This window comes from Chrysoperla carnea, chromosome 3 (genome assembly GCF_905475395.1).
Source record: "Chrysoperla carnea chromosome 3, inChrCarn1.1, whole genome shotgun sequence".
In the NCBI taxonomy this organism is placed as follows: domain Eukaryota; kingdom Metazoa; phylum Arthropoda; class Insecta; order Neuroptera; family Chrysopidae; genus Chrysoperla; species Chrysoperla carnea.
Window position 1 is genome coordinate 23,122,266 of NC_058339.1, and position 27,630 is coordinate 23,149,895.

At 29.5% G+C, this 27,630-nt stretch overlaps 1 protein-coding gene across 1 annotated transcript; it reads left to right on the forward strand.

Annotated features, from left to right (window-relative positions):
• The first annotated feature begins 599 nt into the window (after window positions 1–599).
• Window positions 600–16,255, forward strand: LOC123295930 (UDP-glycosyltransferase UGT4-like). The gene is made up of 5 exons (XM_044877392.1): window positions 600–1,376; window positions 1,767–1,989; window positions 2,053–2,272; window positions 2,511–2,676; window positions 16,217–16,255. Exons 1-5 carry the CDS (start codon window positions 600–602, stop codon window positions 16,253–16,255), a joined length of 1,425 nt encoding a protein of 474 aa, XP_044733327.1.
• The last annotated feature ends 11,375 nt before the right edge of the window (window positions 16,256–27,630 follow it).

Sequence of the window (27,630 nt, forward strand, 5' to 3'; positions counted from 1 at the left end):
TTTTAAAACAATAAACAACTTTTGTTTGAAACATTTTTTCGTAAACATCACTGTTTACCCATGGGGGCGCAAATTATATAATTATATAGTATATATTATATGGGAATATCAGTTAAGTGTGTGTGACATGTATGTCTTTGGTTATATGACGTAAAAAAACAAACGATTTCGTAATCAATACTGTCTTTACAGAGTATTTCAACAATTAACTTAGTAAATAATTATATGTATATTAAATTCATGTCATAATAGATAGCTAGATGTTACGTTACCATATAGTGAAAACGTGTTATTATCCATCGCCTATTTCAATACCGTTAATTTTACTAAACAAAATATGACAATTAAAATGATATACAATGTATAATAATACAAACTATAATTAAACATTCAATAATCTTATCATTTTAATGGTAAGAATGGTATTCTGAATGAGTAAGATAATATAAACATGATATATAAATTAAAAATTTATTTCATGTCCACACACATAAGTATAAATTTCATAATTAAGTTTGACATAAAAATAAATAAAAAAATTAAGTATCATGAATGATTTCGTAATAATAAAATTAGTGTTTATTGTAACAATATTAAATATGTGTAACGGTGCAAAAATACTATTTGTGGTACCATCAAAATCATACAGTCATCAAATGTATTTCAGACCAATTTTACATGAGTTACTAAACCGAGGCCATGAAATTGTTTACCTAACAACACAACCAATAAATCAACCAACATTAATAAACTTAACTGAAATAAATTTAGAATCTAAAAGGAAATTAAATATTCCTGATCACAAACAATTGAATATGTATACAGAAAATCAATTTCCGTTTCTGAATTACATGAAGAAAATGATAGAAACTGGAATAGATATCGCTTTTGAGCATTCAACAGTTCAAGAACTGGTTTCAAACAGAACTAATTATCATTTCGATATCGTTGTGATGGAATGGATTGCGATACCGTACGTAGCGTTTAGTAAGCTTTTTAATTGTCCGGTTGTTGGAATGTTATCTGTCATGAATACATTTCTTTTGGATATCGATATGGGACTTCCAATGCCTTTATTACAAAGTGTAGATACATTATATGCTTTTTCACATCCTGTTAAATCCATCACAAGACGTTTATATAAAGTATTGGTACAGTTATGGTACTATCCAATTAGATCGGAATCAATAGCATGGGAAAAGAAAATTGCAAAAAAATATTTTGGTTTAGAAGAAATTGAATACATGGAAGCCAGAAATAAGATGAAGGTTTGTTTAGTTAACCAACATCCAGCATTTACGGGATCCGTTATTCAATCACTGGGTGTTGTGAACATTGCTGGTTTGTTTTATAAAACAATTAATCCCTTACCTAAGGTAAAGTTTTTTTAATAGTTATTTACGATACTAGTGTGTTAACGGCATTAAAAACGTATGCTTACGAAATTTGCGCAATGAGTGCGTAGCACGAGTTGGATAATCGCAAAAGTACGTTAATAATGCATTATTACACGTATGTATATCTTACAATACTTTATCTACGCCTCTAAAATGTGAAAATAAACGATAATTAATTATTATTTAAAATTTAAAAAGTGATTGAATTCTTTACTATATTACCGCCTCAGTGCGGGAATGAAATCATTATCACACTAGGCGGTTTCCACGCAACTGAGTGAGATAAGTACTTCTTCTCTTACGGGCGTAGATAAAGTAATAAATTATGGTGTATCAAAAATATCTAGAAAACAACAATTTTTCATTCAGAACTTACAAGATTTTCTAGACAATGCTACACAAGGTGTGATTTACTTAAGTTTTGGCACAAATGTTCAAACTCAATCATTTCCTCCAGAAGCTTTGAAAGTTTTAATCGAAGTCCTAACGAATTCACCGTACAAAGTTTTATGGAAATCAAATAATGATTCTAGCTTCAAGGAATATCCAAATATCTTAGCACAAAAATGGTTTCCACAAAATGATGTTTTAAGTAAATATAAACAACAAATATTTTTTCTTCAGATTTTAAAAAAATAGTATGTGCTTCTTTTAGATCATCCGAATATCAAATGTTTTATTACACAAGGGGGAATGCAATCTATAGAAGAAGCTATTTTTGCTGAGGTGCCATTAATTCCAATTAATGTTTTTTCGGATCAACACTTTTTGGCTCATAGAATTCACGTACTTAAAATTGGAATTCAACAGCAACTGGCAACATTAAACAAAATTGAACTGCAAGACGCTATTGAAAATGTTATAAAGGACCCGATGTAAGTAAAATTAATGTAAATCTTAAGGCATAGGCTCTCTCTGTTAGTGAGAAAGTAAGAAAGCATGAAAATTTGTATTTAAACTTTGTATTCAAAAAAAAAATTCTTGAATGACATGACAGAAACTAAACCGCTGATCTAAGTGTTTAGAATCAAATTTCTTAAGTTTTCAGAAATTGTCTATATGATAAATAATAATACATGATCGTGAATTTTCACAAATAATCATTAATTTCAGATATAAGGAAAACATAAAAAAATTATCAAGTCTATACCAAGATCAAAGAAATCCGCCATTGGATACGGCAGTTTGGTGGATTGAGCATACCATCCGCCATAATGGCACCGAATACATGAAAAATCCCTTAAAAGATTATTCAATTATTGAATTTTATATGTTAGATGTGCTGACAATATGTTTAATATTTCTTTTTTTAACTATAATTATTGTAATTTATATTCTAAGGTTTATATTTAAAGTATGTAAAAAATCACAGAAACAAAAAACGAATTAAAACTTAATGAACATAGAATTAAATCAAAATTAAAACAACTGGCTTTAAAAAATTGAGAACGGCGTTACTGAATACAAACTAAAATTGAACATAATCAAGATTAGGGTTCTTAGGGGTTAAATGGGGTCTCATTGATTAGGTATTAAAAATCCTGACTGAAAGGTGTAAAATAAAAATTAAATTTGTAAAAGTCCAGTAGTTTTCATAGAAACTTTTACTGTTGGTACCTATTATTGGTAAGATTTAGGCTGGTAAAAATTTTCAACTCTTCTTGTTTGCCTGTCTTTACCGCATAAGGGTCGGAAGTGATTTTGTTAAAATTAGGTGAAGTTAAGTGGCAAAAGAGTTTTAGGTTTAAAACGTTTAGAATTGCATATACTACATAGCAGAGAGAAGTAAGTATCTGGACGCCTCCTTCAACGGGTAATGTGGTGAAAGTAGCGAATTGATTTTAATAATTTAGTAGGATAACATCTCCAACCCTCAGAATGAAGGATAATTTGTTTCCTGAAAGTCAATTCTTAAAGGGGTGAAATGATGTTAAAGCGGTGCAAAACTTTCGCATTTCAATACCAAATAGCACACTCCGTAGCCGAAAGTCAAAATGTTGGCAAAGGCCTCATTATGAATGAAGAGTTGGTGATAGGGTCAACGAGTGGATTGGTGGGTCAAGGAGCTTTAGTGGGGAGAAGATGAAGAGCATCTTTTGTGTTGAACAACATCAGCGGGTCGATAGTAGAAAACAAAGTTTCATTATACTCAATCCGTCTTATATTGATTTTTCGAATAATTTTTGAAGAAAGATGGAATTTCCAGTGGGCCGATAACGGTTGTAGTTTCCTTGATTAAAACTGCCTAGCTTTCTGCTACACCTTTGGGAATAAAAAATTTGTTTTCATTCAAACTTGTATTCTATTTTTGTCTTATTTTACTCGTAACCTTTGAAATATTAATTAGAAGACTAAAAACAATTTACCGAAAATATAGAATAATATTATAACTTCAATATACGAATCGGTTGGGTGTACTTACTAACCTATGACTAGAAATAACTGTTAACAAAACAAAAATAATAAAAAAATAAAATAAAAATCTTGTAATAAACTGTAATTAAATGTTACACTCAGCCAACATTCTATGCTACCATTAGACAGTATTCATTTTGAACCAACAACTCACAATACCAGTAGTAGTTTCTACAGATTGTCCAGTCATATTTCTATAATTCGATTTCGATCCTATAGCAACACGCTTTACTGAGCATTCAACCCTTGAACGAATGAATTATTTGAAGAAGACTACTCGTAGTTAGAGACATTCACATTCAGGTTATAATACGTATATAGTAATTTTCTGAAAAAAATTGCTAACAAAAATGAAATTTTTAAGTTAATTTTCTCAAAATACCTGAGAGTTATCAGTGCAGGAAAATACTTTGTCCAAATTTACTAAGGCTATACGGCCCGACGTACATTATACCGGAATGCAAAATATAAATATGAATAGTGGAAGTGGTGAAGAGATACATATCGTCAAGATAGCCTTTAAAGTCCTTACAGATTAAAAAGGTCGGGAAAGCTTTCAGAAAACAAGTGCTTTACGTTCACATAATACGAAAAATAAGCAAAAATGAATCCAAAAAATTTTAAAAGATAAAGTGTTTTCATAAACTCTTTTTGTAACTATCTGAACTAAGGTTGAATAATTTAAAAAAAAAAAAGGTTTATTAAGAAAAAAATCATGTTATCATAAAACAGGGTGGGTGATGGATTTCAATTATTTTAAATATTTTATTGACAGATATTGATTAAAGTAGAGTTATTATATAATTCCTTAGAAAGCACCCCACGTTTTTTAAAGATAAACTAATTTCTTTCTTAATCAATTTTTTGAGCTAATCATATTTTCTACTTTTTTGTTCAGCTGGCTACAAAAGCGTGTTTTTTTAATTATTATTCATTAATATTATAAAATGTTTTCTGCGCTTCCACCATCAATAAATTTTGAGTTAATCGTTAGTCCTGAAGATCCTGGTCGGGATAATTTGGACAAAATTATTAAATTAGGGTATTGCCATCGGTCTTTGATAAGTGTGCGATAAGTTTCAAATCAATCCGATGTTTTTGTTAAAGATTCCGTTACATAGATACATAGATGCTTACTAAGCTTATAAAAGCGTGTTAAAAATTAGCATAATTTATATACGGAGACACCCTATACCTTGTGTACATATTATATACACAGTTACAATGCTGCAGTATAATAGAACTGAATACTGTATACAGGTTGTTTTGAAAGTATTTGGTCAGACTAATACTATATAATATTCCTAGCACCTTCAACGGACACTCCCGTTAGACTTCTCTTGTTAAGGAGCTGTTTTAGGAAGCTCTGTTTATTGAATGGGAAAGAATCAATAAGTATATATATATATATGTATATATATATATATATATATATATATATATATATATATATATATATATATATATATATATATATATATATATATATATATATATATATATATATATATATATATATTGGAAAACATGCTACCACGTATAGCATACTTCAAAATAGGTCGATTTTAGCAATCTTATCTTTGTGAAAACTATTTAGTACTTCCTTTTGGAGCTGACGTCTTAAAGGTAAATTTGAAAAACGTTTCTTGATGAATGATTTTCTAAAATTTGGAACAGAAACTGTTAACCAGACACTTTTATTATTAATATTCTTTCAGTGGAGCTTTTTAACTTAAACCCTCCGAAACTTCGACTTCAATGGAGATAAACAATTAAAAGTAAAGATTTGGATATAAACAGTTTTACAAAAGTTTATTTACTCCAAACAGGGCCGGATTAATCCTCAACGGGGCCCTAGGCAACCATCAACTTGGGGGCCCTTTTTTCACGTCCGTTCCCTTCTTTTTTCGATTAAAAAATACAAACTTAATCTGACTCAATGCAAAGTATACCTAACATCTCGAATCGCTCTTGTCGCGTTGTAGCTCTTTCAGCAGCTTCGATTTTTTTTTTAATTGCGAGAAGGATCGTTCGGCAGAACAATCTGTGATCATTAATGTTAAAAAAATCCGAAGAGCTATTTTTGTGTTAGGAAATACATCGGCTAATTGATCTTCCATTAGAATCTTATACAAATGACTATAAGTTGTGTCAAAGTAGTCGGAAATGTCCTTTTTAGGAACTTTGTCTAGTTCGTCGGTCGTCGCCTTTTGAATGCGGCCAATTGAGTTTTATTTATTTGAGTAAAATTTATTTTCAGTTCTGATTATATTTCCTTTCACTCTCTAGAATTTTATGTTTGTAAGAAAATTTTAGAAGGCTTTTTCATTTTTTGGGGGCCCCCTAAAATCGGGGGCCCCAGGCAACTGCCTATTCTGCCTACTTGTTAATCCGGCCCTGACTCCAAATGTGCAATTTTATATAACTGACGCAATTTCGACACAAAAATTTCATTACGAAGAATTATGTTTAATTATTCCAGGTACTTTTTAAATCTTAAAATATTGCTAGAAGATTATTTAGAAAACTTACTTTCGAAAAGCAGTTTCAAGCACTTTCTTAACAAATCAACAAAAACCTATGCGCACTTCCTCATTATACCGTAAGATATTTTGAACTGAGTATCTGATAAAGTATGAACATAGTGTAATGGTCTCGGAGTATTTTCAAAGAAATCTTATTTTTCGTACCCAAGTTTTAGTAAAATTTCGAGCAAACCATGAGAGTACGTCGAGTTATACTAAGTACCTTTTCAATTAAACAACTTTCTTAATCTAAATTTCTTCATACCTACAATCTTCCGTGTCCTTTGGCGTAGAAATTTGGAAAAGTTTAGTAGATAGAACTTCCCCCTCCTTCCATAACAGGACTTTACCTGTATGAATTGATGCATGGTTTTTTTTCTTTTTGTGTATTACAACGGTGTCTCCATACCAAATTTAACAAAAACGTGGAATCTATTTTCAATTATATTCAAAATATAACAATTACAAAATTAGAACTTTTGACCATTTGACCTTCTAGGTCACATATTTTATGTTGTAATTTACCTGAAAGAATGTCGCCCTATTGGATCGGATTAAGGCGTAACCAATTATACCCGCGCTATGACTAGGGTAGCGGGTTGGATTCCCACCGTCGCAACAAAATTAATTTAATTAATAGTTGTGATGGGCTGGTGTAGTGCATAGTATATACATGAAGGAGGTGCACTCAGCCTCTGAAATTGAGGAGCTGATAAATTAAATTATCAGCGGAAAGGTCGCAAAACACATATATGGTATCACAATGGACACTTCGTGGACAGCCAATATAACCTAACCTAACCAACCTACCGGAAAGAGTTCTCTCAAACTTTCAAAGCATCCAGTATATATAAATACAATACCGTAGATAGATATAATTTGTATTATTTGTATTGTCCGCAGGTGTAACATAATACAACAAAAATGTAATTTAATTTAATACCAACAATATGTAACATTAAAAATATAACACTATATTCTGTTTGTAAATGTACAGTAATGTGTGCATGAATTTTTTTTTTCTGTTATTTTGTATAGTATCTTCCCCACTCTTTACGTTGGTTGGTATAGAGATAGGTTTATATCAACTAATTTTTATTTTTTTTATTTTATTTTTGTGTGTGTTTTCTGTATGTGTGTGTTAAATTTGAAATCATTAAAATAATATTTAAAACTCTGCACGAAATATTATTTATTTTATATATTATTATAGGATAATGAAAACTGAGTATTAATTACGAACACATCCCAGGTATTACGTATATGTTGTATGGTATTATACGTATCTCTCTATATGTGTGTATATTAGGTATGTTACAAATAATTGTATACAATTTTCATGTTTTTGTTGTTATACCCTGCATATATGTAATATGCAAGGTATACTAAGTTTAGTCCCAAGTTTGTAACGCTTAAAAATATTGAAAGTTGGTATAGGTGCTTATGAAATCACCTAATTAGTCCATTTTCGGTTATCTGTCCGTCTGTCTGTTAACACGAAAACTCAAAAACGAAGAAGATATCAAGATGAAATTTTTACAGCGTCCTCAGGACGTAAAAATTGTGGTCGAGTTCGTAAATGAGCAACATAGGTCAATTGGATCTTGGGTCCTTAGGATCCATCTTGTTAACCGTTAGAGATAGAACAAAAGTTTAAATGTAAAAATGTTCCTTATAAAAAAATAACCCACTTTTGTTCCAAATATTTTTTCGTAAACATCACTGTTTACCCGTGAGGGCGTAAATTAGGCGTAAATTGTATAGTATGTATTATATGGGAATATCAGTTATGTATGTGTGACATGTATGTACGTGTAATGTGATGGAGTAATTAACACTGTCTATGCATGGCATTTCAACAATTAACTCAGTCAATTGTCTGATTTTACTTGTTTTATAATAATTTTAATACACAAAATAAAAACAAACTGGTTTATTTCAAAGCTCATGTCTTTCGTCTATTAAAAAAATTTTAATTTTTTAAGCCCCGAACTAAAAAAAAGAGGTATTTTAAGTTTGACCGCTATGTGTGTGTCTGTGTGTTTGTCTGTCTGTAGCATCGTAGCACCTAAACGGATAAACCGGTTTTAATTTTTTCATTTGAAAGGTAATTTAACGGGGAGTGTTCTTAGCTATGTTTGAGGTTGAAGTGCGATATTGGTGTTCTGTACTCCAAAAAACTAAAAAATTGGCAATGATCTTAAAAATCGATTCAGTTTGGAAAAAATCGGGTGCATTTGTTGGTCTGGTGCTGGTCGAATATTGTTTGTGATAAGGGCTAAAATCGATTCAAATATTGCGATATCTCAGAAACTCTGTATTCAATCATTAAATTAACCTGATTTTTATACTTTTTGGATCAAAAATACCAACTGAGTTTCATCAAATTCCAAAACAACAATTTTTTTTCCAATTTTCTCGATTTTTCACAACTTTAATTTAATTAATATTTCTTGCGATGACCTTGATTTGATCAACGCTTAAACCAATTGAGGCATTTGGTTACTTGTTTCTGTACCTTAAAAAATTATTTCTAAATATATTAAAATGGTCTACACAGAATCTTTGATCTACGTGTCTCAAAAATATAGATATAGAAGTAGTAAAGTTAACTTTCTTCATGAAAAACTATAATTTTGTTTTAGATTCTACTCATATTTGTTTTTTATCTTCATTACTTTTCCAAAATTTTACAGCTCTGAACAATAAAACATTTTAGTTTCTTAGTTTGAAAACAACATATTTTAGGTATAGTTATAAAATGACATTCATAAAAATATAGAAATACTTTATTCTTCATTAAATAATAAGCTATATGAATACTGAGAATACTTAGATTGAAAAAGTTGAAAAACAAACAAGCAACACAAAACATACCACTTTTTTTGCCCTTAATTAATTATTTTAAGTGTACAAAAACATTTCATCGCCATGTAGTAACAATAATACCAAGTAAGCATACCGTAACAATGTGATGTAACTATAAAAAATAATAAGTGGGAGAGATCAGTGTGGATCACAAAAATATTTAAATTAGAACACAAAGAGACAGAGCACGACGGAAGCGAGATCATTAGAAAAAGAATTGTAAGTATATATACATGGTAAAGGGTGGGTAAAAAACTGTACGAATTTGAAAACGTTGTAAAAAGAAATTTCGTCAAATTCATTATGTTTCTTTTAACAACTTATATTGTCTTTGTAACCCCCCAACCAACGAAACCACTGTGGCATCGTGGCTCCTAAACGGATAAACCGATTTTGATTTTTTGTTTTGTTTGAAAAGAAATTTAATGGAAAGTGTTCTGTTTGTGTTTCAAGTGCAAGTTTAGAGTTACGTACCCAAAACATTGACCGAGGTTTTATTTTAAAATTTGTAAATTCCACTTGAAAGCAATATTACAAATGCAATTTATTGGGCAAATTTAATTTAATGAGTCTTAAATCCAATGAAATTGCGTTTGTACGTAGGCATTTTTGTTGGTAAGTCTTGTCTTCAAGGTATTCATCACATATCGTAGAAATGCCTAAGGGATTTGAGCAACGCGTTCGTTTTTACAGTGTTTCAATATGGTCTAAATAATAGCATTTCCATTTAGGTATCCACCATTCCATTATGACAAAATGAAAATGAAAAAATGTGATAGCGGAAAGAAAAACATGGCCAGCTGATTTCCAATACAATTTACTAAATTAGCAATATCGTCTTAAAAAGAACGAAACTTCTTTCGAAAAATATTGTTACATGAAGTTTGAAGTTGTTAACAAGAAAATTTTGAAAAATTGATGGAAATTTGTTTTACAGCGTTTTCAAAATCACATAATCTTTTGCGCAACCCTGTATGTGGATACTAAATTTAATGACAATAACTTTATGCATATAGAAGGTCCACGATAATATAACCAACAATGTAAACGAATGAAACGAGATCTACGGACGGACACTCAAGTTAAGATAATGACCCGAATAATCAGAAGAGAACACCGACAGACCATGAGACAACATCCTACATTTTACACATATACATAAAAATAGGACATTTCTACTGAATATGTACAGTGTGTTCCCATTATTTTGTCGGTTATACGATACGATTTAATAATTTTTTTAATGAGAAATGAAGTTATACTGTAAAATTATACCAACAAAAATTCAGCAAACTTCAACCTAACAAAACATGACCCCATTGTGTCAGTAATACAAAATAATAATTCTGCTCATGTAGTTAAATTATTGGAAACTACTACAAAGTTAGAATAACATAAAATAAAATTAAATAATAACCTAATCTACTAAGAGATGGCATGTTTAACAGAAATCAGATGATTATTGTTTTACCTTCACACAGATGAAAAGAATGGCCCAAAATTAGTGGGTTTCAAAAAAAATTTCAATTAGATTGGATCAAATTTGCCTCTGTTATAAAAAAAGAAAACGAATTTATTAACTTCATGACGTAATCAGAATCCAAAAAATTTAATTTTGCTCTATGACATCCAAATTTCATGCAATTTTGATAAAAGTATGTAAATCTACTAAATTTGAGTTATACTTTTCAAATTTGTGATCAAAATTAACCTGTCTCTCATAGGTTTCCAGAATGTGGAATCATGGTTCCGGAAGTTAACACAAAAGTGATAACTAGCGAAAAACTAGCATCATATCTGATAAGAATGACCCAAAATTAGTGGGTTTCAAAAAAAATTAGATAAAACTAGATTGGATCACATTTGCCTGCATTATAAAAAAAAAAAAAAAATTATAAATAGAATTTATTAACTTCATGACGTCATCAGAATTCAAAAAATTAAGTTTTGCTCTATCACATCCAAGTTTTATCAAATTTTGTTAAACATTCTAGAAAAAATTCCTGAAAATACTTTCGAAAATTCCGAAATAAACAAAATATGTCCTGTGTCCTTGTATAAGGGAACCTTGATGGTCTCTAAACTTGACCAGTTAAACCTTTGGACATCTTATTTAATATATTTCTATATGCTCCTTTTGGAGATTTAAGCTTACGAAAACTTATTTCTTCTTACCAGAAACCATCATCAAAATGTTTATCTCTAAGCCAGTATAGTCGTCGATGTTGTATTTCAAACTGACATTGAGATTTATAACTTTTTACGCATTTTATATCTTCTACAATCCTGTACATTTCATCTACACAATTGTACATTTAGAATAGCACGAAAGTATAATGAACAAGTGTGGAAGAGAGTTGAAAGGCGCGAATAAATAGACAGACGATGGTAATGCTTCACTTTAAACCGGAATATTTAAAATATGTAAAATAATGATTACCGGCTCTAGACCAGAAGGACTTTTATAGGATATCATCATCATTCAAATATTGTGTTAGTGTTGAAAATACCAAGTATGTGCGGGCGCTGGATGGTTTGTCAATTGATTCTTGTTTAGAATAGCTTATGGATTAATAATCTGGATCTTGTCAGAAACCCTACTGGTCCAATTTTTTATACACTCTCCCCACTCCACAGAAACAGTTGAATGGCAATTTTTGAACCAAGTAAAAGTTACTCTAGGTTCTTTGGGTCATTGAACGTCAAAAAGACTCTTTGTGATTTTTTCGAAAAAACGGACCTTTAAATTTGATTTTGAGCTTATCAAAATTATAAAATGATGTTTGAACTTTGAATGAAGTTGTGAAGTTCAAAAGAGTAATTATAGATTCTTTAATTCTAAAGCCTCAACTATTAATTCTGCAAAAGATGTTATAATTATTATCAATAACATGAAACATGAAACTGTTAATATCTCGAAAACAAAGAAGCTTACAAAAAAAAAACACAAAGAACCTTTTTGACGTTAAATGACCCAAAGAACCTATGTTGAATTTTACTTGGTTCAAAAAATGTCATTTAACTGTATCTGTTAAGGGGAGGCGGGTATGCAAAAATTGGACCAATAAGGTTTCTGGCAAGATCCAGAATATTATTCTATAAGCTTTTTGAACTAGAATCCATTGACAAAATGCGGTTCTCATATTTTCTACACTCAGCCTCATCCAGCACCTGCTCTCTAAACATGAGTGTCCGTCGTTGTCTCATTGGCCTTGTATTAACTTTTCTACGTATTTGTACATACCTACACCTAGACCAGTAGCACAGAAATATATGAGTTTTCTGCGACCATTACAACTGTATATGTAGTGGATAATACTTACCTACTTTATTGTATAAATCATTTGTATTACCCCACTTTATTAAGACTCTTCTAGAAACATAATGGTCGTTAAGTTTTCAGTCGTATTTGTTAATTATAAAGAGCATATTTTTACATGAATGAAGATGGCATATTGTCGTGTTGTCAAGAGAAATTTATACGATCTAAATATTTATAAAAATGTTTTAACAATGGACAAATATGTGAAAGCTCTGGTCAAAATTATGGAATAGCAAAGAAGACAAATTGGACAATTTAATTTTATCTGTTTATTACCAACAGTTTCACTGTATTATAAAGAAACGAAAGTGCTACGAAAAATTTTCAAAAATCAAGTCCATTTACTCACAAATGGTGAGATGACAAGCATTATTTAAAGTATTTTAAGTAAAATATTTCAAATTTTCTTCACTTCCATCGTTTTGATAACAAAACAAGATTTTCACATCTACGCAACGACACCACATCCAAACTGTCATGGTATCAATAGGAGATCAAAATATTCGGCTAAATCTGTGGGTCAGAGCATTTGGTAGCTGTGAATAACAGATGTCACACGCGGCCTCACTGCCACAAAAATAGAAAAATGTAAATGTTGCTGGTAAGACAATAAAATATTTTGGAAATCAATTTGATTATCCGTTTGAAAAACAACTGCACTTTTTCTAGTTGTCTAGTTTAAACTGGCTCTATCAAAATCTGATCATTGATTCCTTTTCTGAACAAGTGGAAGCCCTGGGAAGTTAAACATATTTTTATTTCTATATTGTTATTTTTAATTGTATTTTTTTCAATGACAGATGTAGTAAAATATATGGTTTTGCTTAATACTCAAACAACGAAACCGTTTTACGCCTTTCTTTAAAATTACAAACGACCCTGTTCAAAACCATTCAAACATAGTGTCATTTGTTTTACTTTCACTTCTAATAGACGTACTTCTTCATGATTCTCGAATTTCAAAGTTCTGTAACTAATTACCCATTGTCTCAATGACGCAAGTGCTCATGCTAGTTGCAAGTGCTCAAGTTGTATTTTTTCATTGAAATTCGAAATATACATTTTGGAGTTTACAATTATTTTTGTATTTTGATTCGAAATCAACAATTCTTCCATGTTTCTTATGGTAACAAACTTAAAATCTAATTTTTAAAATACATTTTCTAAAATTTTTAGATTTATTGCAATTTATATAATTAAAAAAATGCAATGAGGACGAATAGGCTCTTCAACTTTTTTTCTGAATCAAAAAAATATACATTGGTCCAAGACCTATTTTAAACTTATCGAATTCGTTTGAAACACTTAATCGTTTAATTGATTTAATTGTAAGAGTTTGTGATAACGATATAAACTACAATTTTGTTGACCACTAATAGCATTACCTATCTACTTTTGAAAAAATAAATAAAAAACTTATGAATGGTACAGACAAGCAGTGCAAGATAGTACTCGTCTTTCATTTATCTACTTGGGATAAAACTAATTTAGTTTGGCAGCATTGTTTCTCAATTCTCTTGTCAATTTTACCTACAGCACAAAATAAAACATCTAACATATTACAGTACAGTATATCGATACAAGATCATATTTAAAAAAACTTTCCACCATTTTATTTCTCAATCGGAGTGAAATATAAAAAAAAGGGAAATACGTATCGGCGTATTTTTGGGTGGAATAAATACACGGTTTCCAGTTTTTGTTTATAGTGGACGTTTTCATAGTGACGATTGTTTTTTAAATAGCACTAAGTAATTTTTGTATGCGAATTTTTATTTATTGCAGATTTTTTATGAAGTCTCTTTTTTCTGTCAAGCAAAAAGTTTCCATGAAGAAAATTTGTAACCGTCAAATTCTAACAAGATTACTTTTTTATACAAATTCTTTTACTTTTTACTAAAACACAAATAACTTTTGCACGAAACTTAATATTTGTATACTATTCTTCCAGTTTAAACCCTTAAAATACCTTAAAATCAGGCACCGCAAGAACAAGAATATCCTAGAAAAAAATGTTATTGCGTATAATACTCAAAGTTTACGCAAACAGGCGACCACAAAGATGTCCTCGATTCATTCCCCCTTAAAATAAGCCATGTTTACTGTTTCGCTTTTTTTGATATGGTATTCTATTTTCGAAATAGAGTGAAAATTTTTTAAAAAATCAGCTTGTATATGTATATGTACATATTACAGAACGAGAAACCAACAAAACGTTCATTCTAACTTCATTCGACTATGTCCGGTCAGATTGGATAATTCAATTGAAAATACAATTATAAGAAAACTGACTATTAGAGAAACAAAAATGTGTATCCGTCCATATCCTCTCATTTCGATATAGTTTAGTCTTCTTCTCATTTCTTCATCGCCTATTTTTCCTTCGTCATTCAATTACTTTTGTTACAACGAATGTAGAAACAATAGTATTTTAGTATTCAGTGACACATTATATAACATGGTTATGTAAGTTACGAGAAGTGCTAGATTTTCATTTTCTTTTTTTCGCCGTATTTTAACGATTAAAATTGGAAACTAAATGTTATATTCAATTTATTTTTTAATTGCGGTATATATAGCCGTAAAGTAGAAGAATCCAGTGCATCTTGTAAAAATGAAAATATCTCTAAATTGTGACCATTGAAATCTGAATTATTTTCACAAAACATGATCAGAGTGAAATTACTTCCTGTTCATCTGTTTCTTCTGCTTTGTGTGGTCAATTCATACAGAAAATTTTTGGGTGTATCAAATATTAGAAAAGCATATTTGAAATGATGTTCTATTGTGCAATCATTTATGGAAGTATTATTATTGAATATGATTTCTGCTTTTCGTTGAAATATGATAACTAACCCTTCTGATTCTATTTCAGTAAAATTATCGTTTTTAGTCGACGGCCCGTAAGCTATGCATACATTTAAATTGAAACTTTTTACATAAAAAAAATTTTATTACTTTGAATTCTAATTCTGAAAGTGTTAGCCAAGCAGGGAAGGAAATGTTTTGTTTTTAACTTTCTAGTAGAAGCAAGTTCTTGTAATCAATCCGAAAATCCAAATCTCATTTTCCAGCATATTTTTACGTTTTATGGTATAGAAAAGAAATCGTACAAGAAAGAAGTAGTTTTAGAAAAAAATCGAATCGAGTGAAAGCTGCTACCTAGTCTGGGTTCAATAGTTGCAATAAAATGCCATTGTTTCTAAATCTTTAAGAAAATTTTGATACAACTGCAGCTAAACGTAACAAAAATTATGTTGTACATACTCTGTACATTATCATATACTATAAGATTTAAGCATCCAATAAAATGTTAAATCAAATAAATGCCGTATAATTATTAATTGATTATGAGACTCGTGTTATATTGGAGTGTTTTACTACTCATACACATCTGAGCTATCTTTATACCAAAGAATATAATAGTCCTTTACTTAGTTCGGGAGATTAAATGGCAGCCTGTGCGAGACTGGACCCCATCTGCTGGCATCAATCAGGTCATCAGTGAAAGATATCTATCTCAAAAATTTAAATCGTTCTGGGGAGGCTTTTCGGCGATGTTCGCGAAACATTAGCAATAAATAGATACCAATGGACTTATCTGACACATGGCACCAAATTTTTTCACCAGCCTGTATAAAGCTCATCATTTAGGAAAAAAACTTAACGAGTGTTTCTGCTATTTGTAGGTGGCAAGTGGATACAATTTAGTGCAACGTGTCAGATAGGTTCAGCGTTATGAATCTTTGCATGTCGAAAAACGACGAAAAAGTATTTAAGAATTTCAAGAGCTATGAATATTCTACCCCGCCTGGCCTGATTAGCGCTATGGGAACGAGTTTTTGTTGAAAACGGCATATCTTTTACTGATATTTAAAATTTATCACGAGTAAATAAGTAGCACAGATTTTTCCCATGTATATCCCGAACCATTATAATTCTATGGCAACAAATAATATTACAGGTATAATATCGTGATCTCAAAATAAGATCTCTTTAGAATTGTAGACAAATTAAATAAAGGATTTGATTAAAAAATTGTCTTTCGTTTGAAGGAGTAAAATATATTTTATATATACTTACCTTTTATTTTTATACTCTGTATGTATGAAATATTTATCAAAGTATAGTAAGTTAAGTACCAAGTTTGTAACGCTTAGAAATATTGATGCTACATACAAAATTTTGCTATAGGTATTTATAAAATCACTTAATTAGTCCATTTCCTGCTGTCTATCTGTCTTTCTGTCTGTCTGGCTGGCTGCTCATCCGCCTGTCCGACTGTGATCACGATAACTCAAAAACGAAAAAAGATGCTGAAATTTGTAAAGCGTGGCCAGGACTTAAGAAGTGAGGTTAGTTCGTTAAATGAGCAACATAGGTCAATTGAGACCCATTGAATAAACCACAAAATATGTGTAAAATGTTTCTTATAAAAAGTAAACAACTATTGTTTGAAACATTTTTTCGTAAACATCTGTGTTTACCCGAGAGGGCACAAATGAGGACAAAATTTCGGTGTCGATTTTCTCCAAAACTATAGAAGATAGGAAGTTGAAACTTGCTGATTTTTAAAATTCTTCTAATTAAAAAAAAAATTCTTGAAAGTACTGGTATTCCACCCTTTCTATACAGATTTCAACAATTAACTAAGTCAATTGTTCAATATATAATATTTCTACTTGTTCAATATATAATAAGGAAACGTTTTTATACCATGCATATATGAAATATACATAGTATATTAAGTTTAGTCCCAAGTTTGTAACGCTTAAAAATAATGATGCTAGGAAAAAAATTTTGTCATAGCTGTTCATAAAAACACCTAATTAGTCCATTTCCGGTTGTCCGTCCGTCCGGCCGTCCGGCCGTCCGTCCGTCCGTCCGTCCGTCCGTCTGTGGTCACGATAACTCAAAAACGAAAAAAGATATCGAGCTGAAATTTTTACAGCTTACTCAGGACGTAAAAAGTGAGGCTAAGTTCGTAAATGAGCATCATAGGTCAATTGGGTCTTGGGTCCGTAGGACCCATTTTGTAAACCGTTAGAGATAGAACAAAAGTTTAAATGTAAAAAATGTTCCTTATAAAAAAATAAAAAACTTTTGTTTGAAACATTTTTTTGTAAACATCACTGTTTACCCACGAGGGCGATAATTAGGTGCAAATTTTATAGTATTTGTATGTTGTATGTGTGTTTGTTTAAAAGTGAATATCTTTTGTTATTTACGTGACGTCAAAAAAACAAATGAGTGCGCAATGTATGACACTGTCTATACATTTTATACATACTGTCTATACATGTGTTATGTGATAAAGAAATCAACACTGACTATGCATGGTATTTCAACAATAAACTCAGTCAATTGTTTGTTTTCACTTGTTTAAATTAAATTGTAGAATATTTTATAATTAATATAATTGAATTAAAAACTTGAAATATTATACAATAATGAAAATTATCAAATAAAAAATTATTATCGATTGTAAAGAGTTTTACATTAAGAATAATAAAACTTATATGGAACACCTTTTGTATGAGTTCATAAATTGTTCAACTTAATTAAAGTTAATGAATGTTAAAAAATGTTCAAGAAATTATCAATATGTATTTTATAATCAGAAATCGGGCGCATAAGCAATTCACAATCTACTACCAATAAATAGTTTCCGCCTCAATTCCTAAAAATCAAGTTGTCGATTTACATGTGCACTATCATGAGTAAAATAATTTTGGGCAGAAAGTCCATAAAGTTTAATCTGACTATTGGGACACGCTTAGTTACTTTTATATCGGTGACGTATTAAATAAATATATATTGCATTCTTTTCATTTTCAATTAAAATTTAATGAAAATATAATATTGACAATAATTTAAATATATTTACTATTTTGAAATGTAAACATGATTTTATTTTTATAAAAAACAATGTACATTTTAAAAATATATTTATATACATTTAGACAATTTTATAAAATAATATGATTTATAACATTCAAAACAATACAATTATTATCCATTCGATGACAAAAAATATTGATTCTGATCAAACAAATGGATTATCAATGTGTAGTTATTATTTCAGTTAATTATATGAGCTTTTTAGCCATATGTACTCCAAAAATAAAGACTTATGCTCTTTATCTAAAATCAGGAAAACCGAGGGTGATAATTTTCTTTTATATCTTATAAATCGTGTATAAGAATCTGCTCCTTTAAGTTAAGCTTAACGGCTTAAAATGTGTACCCTTGTTCAGTGCAAAGAAAGTGCATTTGGAAAGTGTCAATTTATGATGCAATATTATGTTTTCCGTGGTTTTAAAGACCTTACGCTTATGCACAACCACTGTATGCTACTATATACAATACCACTGAAATGATAGATGCCTTTTCGTAGTTTTAATTCTCTAGCCAATCTTCACGCAGTTTTTTGAATATGTTTCATGTTCTTAAAAACATATTTCAAATAAAAGTTTTCAAATATTAAGAAGTATTTGGAGAAGGGAGATATACCCTTACTCATAGAACTCTGCAGCTCATGACTTAAATTTATATGCAGTTATATATAATATTTCCAAATAATATAACTGCCCCGAAGTTATTCGTAAAATTAATAATAAATTAATTGAATTAAATTTGTTTATTTTTTGTAGTGACAAAAGATTTTCGTGTCATTTCAAAAATTTTGCCAATAAATGTGTGTTTTAATTAATGGAAAGCAAATTTTGATTAACGTTTTCATTTTATGTATAAAAACCAGTATTTAGCATGGAAAACAAGCCACTAGTCCTATCAAATTATGTCCCATCAATGTAACAATGCTATTAGCATCGAAATATGACGAGTTAAATTATTTTGCTTAAAATTTTAAAATTTCAAATAAACTGTTTAATGTAATTATTTTATAGTTTTTAGGTAGTTAATGTGCGTTTTAGTCACTTTTCTTCTTATTATGCATGATGTATGCATATATGGTGTGCCTCCTGGGCTTTGTAATTGGATAAATTTATTGATTTTTTAATTCATTCTTCTCGATAAACTTGGGTTAGCCACAAATTTTAAAAAGATCTGTTAGTTTATAAACTTTTTGTTTATGACGTTCTAAATAATATAAAAATTTGGATGCCTCGTATCAATTAAGTTTTTCCTTTGCACAAAAAAGTGTTTGACTTCATTCGCAAGTTACCTGTATGCAAAACTATAATTAAAGAATCTCTGATTTTTCTTCACGTTTATTAAATTTTCATATTTGTTTTATTTGTATGATATACAGAGAGAATCATAATATGTTAAAAAGTGCACAGAATATTTTCGATCTATTCGACTATTCATTTTCAATTCATTGAGTTTTATGAAAATAATGATTTATCAATATTTGGTTCAATTGATTACATTAGTCTAGGCGCCAACAGCACTAGCAGGGATTTTAGTACATGCAGTATTTATGCAGAAAATCTGTTACAGTATGTATTCAGAAAATAAATCGTTATAGTGCGATATTTCTAAACTCCCCTATATAGTAACATCATTCTATTAACGTCCATGTATGACATTGATTGATATATTCCATGGAATGATGGCTCGTTATTCATCGGTTTCACAGCAGTATTTATTTTTGTAAATACATCAGTTGCTGGTTGCTATTGTTTGTTTTAAAGAATTTTGAAGAATTTAAAGAAATTCAGCCGAATCCCTGTTTCTACCTTAACGAATTACGCTCTTTTTATAATTGTGATAAAACGATTTGTGAAACATCTTGTACATATATAAGTAAATTATATATGTACATTATTATATAAGTAAAATGTTTTATGATTTTTCATATAAATAAATAAAATAAACAAATATATGTTATATGTCTTCAAAAATTGGATTGGTTTATTGTAAAATAGGGTTTCAATTTAATATTGTATAAAATATAGGTGAACAAATTGAATTTTGCAATTCAATTTATTTTAGCAACCATCTATTTCCTGACTTTTCGTGATCTTTTATAAATAATTTTTTTAAATTTAAAGTTTCATTTCAGAATAATAATGAAATGAAAGAAGTTTTGATGCTGGAATGTTTAAAAGTTTTCCATAAGCTTGTGAAAGATATCATTTTTCTAGCGATAGTAAGAACAACTCAAACTCAAATAATTTCTTAAATTTTCGCAACCTTTTAGAGCAGTTAGATGATAATAATAATCAAACTTGGGTTTTTAACTGTCGGAGAACACACCAGCCTTCAAAAAGTCTGCGAAAAGTTAAGTTATTGTTTGAATTTAAGTTTTGTTGACAATATAAATACCAAAGTAATAGACCGTGAGACACTAAGGGCGCTCTGTTAAATGATTATTACACACTTGAAACTTCGTGAGTGCAAATTTTTGGATTTGTCTATCGTTAACTGTCTGTCCATATTTCATGATGCAGCTATGTCAGAAAAGTTTCACTGGAAATATTTCAATTTAGGGGTTCATATCTCTAATCGAATTGGGGTAACGAGATCAAATCATAATGCAAGAGTTATTCTAGAAGAGTTGTATAAAATCTGGATTCAGCCATCCCGCATGGATTTGTTTCGTCTATTTCAGGATCATTAGAACAAAAGCAAAATTAAAATGTATATTATAATTGAAAGTTTTATATTTTATCATAATATGTACGCGTCGCAACTGGGTATTTAAATTTTATTATATTCATATACCAGATGATGTGATGAACATAAATTCAAAAAGTAAACATTGACTTTAATCATCTTTTGTGTTGTTTTACATAAACAAACACACTTCTTACTCACTAACTCACATGAGTATAGTGATACTAAAAAATATCACGCATTTATACATTTTATACAAAAACATAAATCTCTTGATTTTAGCGTCAGAACAAGTAATGACACTTTCACTTAGTGGTTCGAGGAGTATACTTTATGATAACTATGAAGAGAATAGTCATAGTTGGGAATAGTCAGTCTGAAAGTAGTAATGTAGTATACACAAATGTATATTCTCAAGTGCTACTTTAGACAATACGATACAAAACAACACATATTCGTAACGTTGGCGTGTTTCATTTTGTTTTCTTGTTCATATACTTATCCACTGTAGTATGTTTAGCACTCGCATTCACGCATCTGTCGCAAATGAAAGCAAAAACTTTATACTATAATATTCTCATATATTCATCATATTTTATATTGTTAAGAAGGTATAGAATGTACCATTGTATTCCATTAGGCTAGTGACTCTTATTAAAAAAGTGAAATTTACAAAATTTAAAAAATCCAGGACAAATGCTTTTTATTTTTTATAAACCGATTTTTGGAACTAAGGTATAAAATGTTCTCAATTAAGTCGGTTCGACCGTAAGGGCTACGATGTCACTGAGAAATACACAGACGCACAAATAAATTATACTTTAAACTTATAACACTCCTTCTTTAATCAATATCAAAGTGACGGTCAAGGACATCAGATGAGATGAAAAGAATACGTAGAGAGCTATGATTTTTTGGGACAAATTTTTGGAAATATTTTTATTGAAATTGAAATACTTGAGTTGACTTTGTTCTTTTGAATTATTGTTTTGAATTACCTGATTATATTTGTTGTAATCTCTCCTTATTCAAAGTAATTATTACCTTCAAAGGAGTAGCCATTGAATTCGAATCGTCATTTTAATAATTATCTCTATCGGCCACGCATAAAATCGATCTCGAGAAAATTTTACCATACACTAGGCCTCAAATAAAAACATTATTGTTTTAAGCACTGTTTATTAATCTCGCTATACAATTTGCAATTGCTTCCCGAATTAAAAAGAGATTCTTAAAAAACCATCAATGACCAATTTTGAAAAATTATTTCACAATGTTTTACATCGTAGTATGAAACCCTTTATATAAAGGCACTAAAATACTTATTAAATCTTGTACAAATGTGTATTTGTACATGTCATAAACAGTAGTTGCAGATATTATTACGTTCGGAATGTGGCATTTTGAACTAAACATGTTCATATGCTTTTTTATATAAAGAATATTATCAACAAAAAATCTAGTGTGAAAATAGTATATGTTAAGGAGCATGCCTCGTTAGAAAGGCGAAAATACGAAAATAGGAGTTAAATGGTTAAATTTTTCCTTAATTCTACACTGAAATATGTTATTAATATCAAGCGATATGAGGTTGTCTCAACCTTATCGCGAGATCAAATAAGGCGAATGGGTCGACGAATGTGATACAACTAAAAAAATTGCAAAAAATCGAAAAATTTTTTTTACCTCCAATTTCGATAAAACCCAGTATACACGGTAATTTTGACTCAAAAATTACAAAAATTGGGTGCATTTGATGACTGGTCGAATAGTTTTTGAGATATGGACTAAAATCGACCCAAATATTGCGATATCTTAAAAATCTGAATCCAATCACTTTATTAACCCAATTTTTGTACTTTTTGGATCAAAATTACCCCATCCACCGAGTTTCATCAAATTCCAAAACAAAAATTTTTTTCCGATTTTCTCGATTTTTTCAAATGGCTAATTTAAAAACACCCTATATATTTATAAAGTTTTCTTAATAGATAAAAGAAAAAATTTGTTATGATTTAGAACAAATTTTTGAGGAGGGAGAATTTTAAGGAGGAGTTCATTATACTAACTTTTGCAAGGTCTAGACATCTTTTATGTAGCCTACACCCTAGCTAATTATGCCAACAAAATTGTTTCAAAGTCTTGCTTACTTTTTCTTAAAAAAGGTGAAAGAATCTTAAAACATTATTTACTAACAATAAAAATTTGAAAAAAGAAAAAAAAACTCAAACTAAATAAATAACAAACATTATATTACACAACAGTTTATTTAGGCATTCCGTTTTTATAATGGTATTTCTAACAATAACTCAAACATACAATTATACCAAAATCATTTAACTCAAATATAAGACATGTCAACGATTTTTGTTTGTTTACAATGCAGAAGCACTTTACGAGACCTATCTTCATGAATCAACCTTGAAAAAGGTTTTATGTGTACAAATTTAATTCACAACAATGTATTGTAAAAGCTTTTCTTCTAAGGTTATTAAATACAAGAGAGAACTTATAGCGAACATTATCAAAATTTACCACCGGTCTGTCTTACACCGCTAAAAATTCGATTTCCAATTCGTAAAATTAGTCATATCCTCTCTTGAAATATGCCATCAAATATTCTTCGGTTGAATAATCGAAACAATTGTGATGTCATTGATGAATCGTAATATAGGTGCAATATCTGTCAAACTTTTAGTATTTATGTAATTTTTCAAAATCATTAAATGAGACAAATAATGTGAAAAATTATTGTATAATTTCTTAAAAATTCTTATTCTTAAAAGACAATTATTCATTATTTTTAAATTCTAAGACAATTACTCGCTATTTTTAAAGAAACATGTCACTTGCTGAAAATGTAGCATTCTATATAGATGAAAGAATTTTTAAAATCGGTTACGTAGTGAACTCAAATATGTCGGTTTTACTATTTAAGGGATTTGTACTTTTGATGCGGATCCTTAATTTTTTTGAAAATAAATTATAGCCTATTTCACTTGCATATAATGTCGCATTCTGTAGGGTAAATAATTTTTTAAATCAGTTAAGTAGTGAACTCTAAAATGACGGTTTGTATATATTTTCATACAATCTCGCATCCCCTATTTCAATCTATTTTTTAGAGGATAGATTTCGAAAAATTCTTTCTTATGTGACACCTACTGTATAAAATCAATAGCTTCTCGAAATTTCAGTCGTGACATTGCTTATTACACCTATCTGAAATGTTTCTAATTTTATTTAATATAGAAAAGGCTCTCATTTAAAAAAAAAAAAAAAAAATCATCCAAATCTGTGCTCTCCCGAGTAAAAACATTCATTGATGCGACTGATAATTTTATAGAAAGACTTATGAGCTAAGAATTTTTAAAGTTTATTTACGCGAAATATTCATCTGATCATTTAAGTCAATTGTGAAATTTTTCAATGATTTCACTAAAAAAAGCATACTTAAGAAAAAAAATAGAAACGATAATAAATCACACGTCTTTTTCTTGTTTTAAATTATAACGTATTTGTTGTAAGACGTAACATTTCATATACGTATAGTATTAATATGATTTTTGAAACTGTACGTAATAAAAGCAAATATTAGATATATTATGAATGATGTATAACATAACCTTAAGAAACAGAATGAGAACATTTAGCATTTTGTACTTCTTCAACTAGAATGTTATGTCAATATGTACATACATACATACATACATACATTTATAAATTCATACACACATACATACATATATACGTACATACATACACATACACAGTGTTCTAAGAGCCAATCTAACGAAAAAAATAATTGTATTCCAAAAAGCAGTCATTTTGATGGTTGAAATGTATTGTATCCCTATATATATTATAAATGTGAAAGTATGGGAGTTCGTTTGTTCAAAACTAACTACAGATTTGAAGGAAATCGTCTACAAAATAGTTCATACATCAAAATAACACATGAGCTATAATTTTTAAATATATATATATATATATATATATAATTTAATTTAATCTGACCTTTTACTACTCCATCTATAATCATAATTTTGAACCATAAATAAAAGATATCTGTTAAAATTTAAAATTGTAAATGTCCAAGAATTCATGGCCATCTTTTCTGATACACTCAATGAATTATGACTACTTTACACTGAAAATATTTGAAAACTGGGCATATATTTTAGCTGTGTAAAACAATCCCTTTTAGTGTTATGGAAGGGGGGTAAGTAAGATCAAGAGAGGTGGAGGATATAAATCGATGGTTTTTACTTTTAAGTCTAGTGAAGCGGGCGCTGACAAGATAGTTTCTTCTAGTTTCTTCTAGTTTCTTTTAATTTCTCCACATATAAAAAAAACATTATATCGATTTATTTGAAAAGCCAAAACAAAGGAACTAGTTAAATTTTTTGGTAGTTAATGACTACAAAATAAAGGCAGCCCTTAAGTATGAAAAATATCGAAAAATCTCGCTCATTCACTGTATTCAAGTTGGCTGCAAAAACGAGCCCAGGCTTGATGAACTTAATACGTACTTTAAGATACTTTTTCTACTTAATAAGTACTTAAAACTTGAGCCATGTAGCTAATTTGATTACAGAAAAAAACCTAAAAGCTAGAATTTGTAAGACATTGAAAACGATATTTGGGTAATAACTACTTCATAATTAAGGGGTGATGATAAGGAAACTCCGACCATTGTAATGCCAGCAGGATGAAATCGAACCATTTTTTCGATAAACTGGCTCTTATAATATACAAGCATACAAGGATCGCAACTTGTGAGCGCATGGTATAAAAATCTGACACATTGATCCTGATTTATTTTTATAGTATAGTATTATGCTATGTGTCTTCTTAACTCTGAATTATGTATGGATATTATGAAAAATACTGTTAGTTACATGAAATCTAACCTCCTTGATTTTTGTTCTTTCCATATTTTTTTATACTTTCATTTAGTTATTCACGTTACTTCTTCAAAGGTAACATATGAAGATATTTGTCATACATTATTTTTGTAATTGGTAATTTGTAAGGAATTTATATTAAACTGTTGGTTACGTTCGATATTTTTATCATAGTTGACATCAAGTTTTTTTCATTTATTTATTAGATTCTTATTCTTGCTTGATTTACTCTTGTTTCTATTTGCCTATATGCATCCTATACTTCCTTGCGTTATAAAATCTAGAAACCCTGTTCAAAGGAAGAAATGGTGCCAAAGCAAGAGAGGGCAGCAATAATATGAAGGCGAGGTTTGTTTTCCAGAAACCAAGATTCTGAGAGAATGTTTGTCTGCGTACATTTACATTAATGCTAACAATACCACTGATGAATGTTCAATCAACTTGCCGTAATATGACAAAAAAAGTCGCGGTAATCTGAAAAGTGATTGGAATCAATTTGAATTATCTGTCCCTTGGGCGAAATAAAAGTTAGAAAGAGCTAGCTCGGCCCATGTGGAACTCCACAGTACTGTACTCTTCTTTGTTTCGTTTGAAAAGTAATTTAATGGAGATTGTTCTTAGATTTGTCTCAAGTGGAAACCTAAACTCGATTCCGTACCCGGAACAACTAAAAAAGAGGCGATGATCCTCAAATTCGGTTCAGTTTGGAGAATGCTCCAAGGAATTATGATTTTATTAAAACTAAAAACACTCATCGAATGTTACATCTCTTTTGAAAAAAGTTTTAATTGTATATAAAGATTAAACTTTGAAATTCCAATTCAAATAAACTATCAACAACCACAAAGTCTCCACGAAATATTTTAATTTCTCTGATTATATTTGCAATTTGTTGTGTTACGAAACAAGCTATTGGAATTGTGAGTAAAAATCTTCGTTTGATGTTGAGGAACAACACAAAAATGTAATTATTATTTTAATTATGATTGTTGTGACCAAGAAATAACCACAATAAGACTATTATTTAAAACAATATTGTATATATAATAAGATTTGAAACATAATATTACTTTGAATGTATGGTTTTTGGGGTTTAATAATAAATTCCTCGAATGATAATAACAATAATACCATTTTATACTAATACAAGGATAGTAGTGGTTGTATTATAGTAACCTACCCAATTCGATGTACCAATACCAATGAATTAGTACAGTTAAACTAGTTCGAAAAATATCAAATGCTTGCAAAAGGTTCAATTATTATTCCTACTTGTATTGTTTCAAAAGCTTGTAGCCGTAAATATGTAGGATTACCTAAAACTACACTTGAGCTCATGACTACCAAGAGATACCTTGCAGATGAATTCGATAGATGTCCCTTAAAAAAATAACACTATAATGGTTTAGAAATATGAAAAGGTTTGTCAGAATTCTATTTTATGGGAACAAAAAGCTTTCTAATAAAAAATATTTTTCGGTCTTTTATTAGTTAGTAGTTCGGGTAGAAATTTGTATGACCTTGAATGCCCAAGTTTTGTTTTTTTTTGTTTTGTTTCAGGCTCAACCAAAGATAGTTTTCATTAACGATCTTAGGAATCCTGGGACAAAATG